Source organism: Eurypyga helias, unplaced genomic scaffold, assembly GCF_000690775.1.
Source record: "Eurypyga helias isolate BGI_N326 unplaced genomic scaffold, ASM69077v1 scaffold18452, whole genome shotgun sequence".
In the NCBI taxonomy this organism is placed as follows: domain Eukaryota; kingdom Metazoa; phylum Chordata; class Aves; order Eurypygiformes; family Eurypygidae; genus Eurypyga; species Eurypyga helias.
In genome coordinates, this window is record NW_010238083.1 from 22,722 (window position 1) to 27,586 (window position 4,865).

Sequence of the window (4,865 nt, forward strand, 5' to 3'; positions counted from 1 at the left end):
ACCGTGGTGGCACCCCAAGGTCACAGAGCAAGGGTGGAGCGGGTCAGGATGCAGGGCAGCGTCCTGGCTCTGGTCACACCCTCCTCTTCCTCTTGCAACACTTGTCTTTGCCTTCCAAATATGCATGATCTACTTTGTGTGAGCTACTACTCATTTTCTTAATGATAGGGCATATTAGACAATTTCTGTATTTTTCAGACAGGAGTTCACTGTATTTCATAAAGAAGAACCACCAGAGGCAGGAAGACTAGATATTTAATCTGAGGTCAGACAAGTATATTTATTTAAGTATATATATGTATAATATAAGTATACATATATATGGTTTGTTTTCAGTACAGTGTACAGTACACATCTTTAGGCAGCAGGAAGAACATAGTTGTTCCCTTTTATAGCTCAAACATTTAAAATAGTCGTGCTACAACTTTCAGTGTTATTTCAAAGACTTACTTTTTTTTTCAAGTTGTGTTTTCTGTCTCATTTAAAGCAACCAAGTGACTAAAAACCTTCATGTATAAAATTTTAGCAAGGGCCAACTTCACTAAGCGAGAAATCCTGTCTTGTTTGGGTACTCTGCTGAAGCCAGCGCAGAGTTTTAAAGGAGCAGGGATTTCTGGCCGCCTTCCGAAATGAAGGCCATTAGAGTAAGATTCGTATACCGTTTGCTTAGCAAATTTACATTAGGCTTCCAAATCTATGAGTGAAAACAGCAGCCTCATGGAATTCAAGTTAAACCTGAACATTGCCTCCCAAGGCCAGGACCAAACCTGGAGCTGGGGACAGGCCAGCCCTCTGCCAGCCACACTGCCTCTTGATGCTGTCATGATCTGGACTCATTAGACATTTCAGTTTCTTCTTTTTTTTTTTTTTTTTTTTAATCACTATTCACTTCATTTAGGTGAGAATTTAATAGCATCCCACTAAACTATGCCTTGTAGCAGATTAAGGTACAAGCCACAGGCACCTGGAGCACAGCCATAGAAATAGTTTCGGACCCTGGCCCAAAATAGAGGGAAGTACTGAAAACCAGAGATAAAACAGATTTAAGCAATAGGAACTAGTTGGCAGGTGGTACAAAGAGATAAGTAACCCCTGCCCCAAAGGTGTACCTTGTTCTTTCTCTGTGGACCTTCGTTTCCCCTGATCCTTTTCACCAGGGCCATTTGGAAGCAGAGCAGTACTTTTTAGAGTGACTTGAAATTTTCACTCCACCCGACTGACATTGCTGGGGGACACACTTGGGTACGTACTGCTGCTGGGGGACACACTTGGTGGCACACTGCTGCTGGGGGACACACTTGGGTGCGCACTGCTGCTGTGGGACACACTTGGTGGCACACTGCTGCTGGGGGACACATTTGGCACACTTCTGCCGTGGGACACAAGTTGTCTCACACTGCTGTGGGACACACTTGGCACACTGCTGCTGGTGGACACATTTAGTCACACACTGCTGTGGGACACACTTGGTGGCACACTGCTGCTGGGGGACACACTTGGTGGCACACTGCTGCCGTGGGACACAAGTTGTCTCACACTGCTGTGGGACACACTTAGTGGCACACGGCTGCTGGGGGACACATTTGGTCACACACTGCTGTGGGACACAAGTATCACACTGCTGTGAGACACAAATGGTAGTATACTTGGTGGCACACTGCTGTGGGACACACTTGGTCACACACCTGGTTGCACACTGCTGTGGGGCACACGAGGTCACAAAGCGGTGTGAGACACACTTGGTTGCACGCTGCTGAGGGACACACGTGGTGACACACCTGGTCGCGCACGGCTGCTGGGGGGTGTACGTGGTCACACACTGCTGCGGGATGCACTTGGTTGCGCACTGCTGCTGCGGGATGCCCTTGGTCGGGTATGGCTGCTGTGGCACACACGTGGTCATGCACCTGGTCTCACACTGCTGCTGTGGAATGCCCTTGGTTACACACTGCTGCTGGGGGGCACAGGCAGTCACACACTTGGTTGCATGCTGCTGCTGTGGCACACACTTGGTCACGCAAGGCTGCTGCAACACAGCCTTGGTTGTACACTGATGCTGCGGCACGCAAGTTGTTACGCACCGAGTTACACATGGTTGCTGTAGGATGCGCTGGGTCACGCACTGCTGCGGCACACACTTGGTTGCATGCTGCTGCCGCGGCATGCACTTGGTCACACACTGCTGTTCGGAGAAGCTGGAGGACATGATCCGCTGCCGGGGGACGCAGGGGCTCACATACTGTGGGGAGCACAGTGTTGAGTGCCAGGTAGGCACTGGCAGCTGTCTGGCACCGTACATTGGTGGGCACTTGATGGAGATGGGGTCCTGGTAGATGGGAGGGAGGCACTGCTGTAAGTAGCACGACATCTCAGTGAGGCTTTGGCAGGACTGGAACGACACGTGAGAAAGCAGAGCCTTTAGACAGTCAGCCATCTCGGTTTCTTGCAGTCCTGCTGCTGCCCCTGCCACAGGACCATGGCTTCACAGAGTACTGGAGACACGTCCTGCCTATGCCACAGTCTCAAAACCATGGAGGCAGCAGCTGAGGATCCAACCCATCATTTTTAACTCTGAAACATGTGATGAAGTCAAATAGTGGGGAAATTCAGAGACACTAAGCACTAAATACCTCCCCAGACTGCAAGTCCCTCCCCATCACCTGGACCTTCCCAGGAGAAAACTGATCTTGGAAGTCAGCAGAGGGATGGCTGGAACAGTGAGGCACTGGAACAGGTTGCCCAGAGATGTTGTGGATGCCCCATCCCTGGATGTCTTCAAGGCCAGGCTGGATGTGGCTTTGAGCAACCTGGTCTAGTGCAAGGTGTCCCTGCCCATGGCAGGGGGGTTGGAACTAGATGATCTTTAAGGTCCCTTCCAACCCTAACCATTCTATGATTCTATGATTCTATGGCTGACCACAGAGCTGCCTTTCAATCATTAAATCCAGTTTTCCCCTCCTGCTTTCCATTGGCAAGTGCCTCTGACCTCTTGCTGATGCATCAAGAAAAAGACCTAACTTTCAGGCCAAGCTCTGAACCTCTGGTCACATTTGCCCCAGCAGGACAGCAAAAAGCACCCAAGGCGCCCCTGCTTGGTGATCCTGTCACACCACAGGCAAGCAGAGGTTCACAGCTAAGTCCTAGCATCACAAAGTTCATGCTCATTAGGGAACCAAAGCCAATTAAAGGGTAGCGATACCACAACTGAACACAAAACTGCTTGCAGCTCTTCTAGCATTATTCTTCCTGATAAATCAAAGCTGCTCTGACTGTTGTCAGGCACCCTCAGAAGCACACAACAGTAGCAGCATCCTAATTGCTGCTAACAACCTTTCCTCACATTTTTCAGGAGTATCTCTTGGACTTGTATGTCCAGCACCTGGGCAGGTAAAAACACAGTCCCACTCCAACCCAACAACTCCAACCAACTGGTTTTAAAAAGTTTTCCCATAGAGCATTTTCTATATGTAAAGCAACAGAAACAAATCTGCACTTCAGCAGCTACAGAGGCTCAGCGCAAACCAGACTTACCCAGCTCCCTGTTGAGAACAGCTTTGTGATGTGACCAGTGAGCTCTAATAGGAGCAGAGCTTTTATATAGCTACTAACCATGCCTTGAAGGTATGAGGTACCCACGACATACCCTATTAGCTCCTATGCAAAATCTGTCCTGTGTGCAAGACTCGTGGTGACTAGCATCAGTGTACTCATCCCTGAGGATGAGTAGCTTGGTGTCAGGTCCCCATAGTAAGAGTAATTACCTTTTGTATACTCCTCCCTGGCATGGTAAGACTGAATGGTATTTAGAGAGGCAAGCAGCAGTGGCATCCCCTGCCTCAGGGATTTTGCAAGGCAGAAGTGCACCCAAAAACATAATGTTATGTCTTTCCAGAGGTCTCACAGCTCCTGGAAATGTCCTGGTGGTCTCCAGAAACAGGGCCATCCCATCACTTGGTCTCATTCCGCACACACATGGCATTGGCTTAATGCCATGAGAGATGCACTGACCCCTCCATGTCCTTCTCTAGTATTAATCCCTGGTTAGAGCTGGCAGCGTTTCTCATCTGCCTGGTAACGCCCAGCAGCTGGCGTCGGTTCTGTGTGCAGGCAGGACACAGGGCTCCTCTGAGGGAAAACAGGAGCTCCTAGTAAAGTTCAAATCATCCACAGAGAATCACAGAATCATGGAATGGTTTGGGTTGGAAGGAACCTTAAAGAACATCCTGTTACAACCCCCCTCCCATGGGCAGGGAATCATTACACCAGACCCGGTTGCTCCAAGCCTCATCCAGCCTGGCCTTGAAGACATCCAGGGATGGGGCATCCACAGCTTCTCTGGGCAACCTGTGCCAGAGCCTCCCCACCCTCTCTGGGAAGAATTTCTTAGAATCATAGAATCATAGAATGGTTTGTGTTTGAAGGGAGCTTAAAGATCATCTAATTCCCCAACTTAACTTTTAGCTCAAATAGCTCTGGAGAGCACCTGGCTGTTGGTGTCCTGATGCTCCCATGATCTTAATGCAATCACCCTGTTATCAAAGCAATGGGAATACACCAGCCAGTGACTCGCAGGTGAGCGGAAAGATGAGCTACAGTCACGTTTGGTTGAAGCTCTTGCACAAACTCAGCTGTCAAAGCTGTGACCGGCAGCACGACAGGCCAGAAAAAACACCAGGAGCAGATAAACTTCCTCCAGTCCTGTGGTGACTTTCTCAGTGAGCCAACTTCTTTCCGCACTCTGCACCCAGATTAAAGAAACTAGTTAAAAAAAATGGGAGATTAGTTTTCTGAAGCCATTGAAGATCTAAACAATGCTTTCCTGTGTACCTTGTAACATAAAATGTCACTTAAAAGTGACAATTTCT

General features: G+C 49.0%; 1 protein-coding gene across 1 annotated transcript; it reads right to left on the reverse strand.

Annotated features, from left to right (window-relative positions):
- Positions 1 to 1,150: 1,150 nt before the first annotated feature.
- On the reverse strand, positions 1,151 to 2,368 carry LOC104506701 (keratin-associated protein 10-1-like). The gene has a single exon (XM_010147735.1). The coding sequence runs from the start codon at positions 2,366 to 2,368 to the stop codon at positions 1,151 to 1,153; it is 1,218 nt and encodes a 405-aa protein (XP_010146037.1).
- Positions 2,369 to 4,865: the final 2,497 nt, after the last annotated feature.

What these genes read in the sequence shown, in the direction of transcription:
- LOC104506701 (XM_010147735.1), bottom strand. Translation starts at nt 2,368, where the DNA reads ATGTCGTGCTACTTACAGCAGTGCCTCCCTCCCATCTACCAGGACCCC.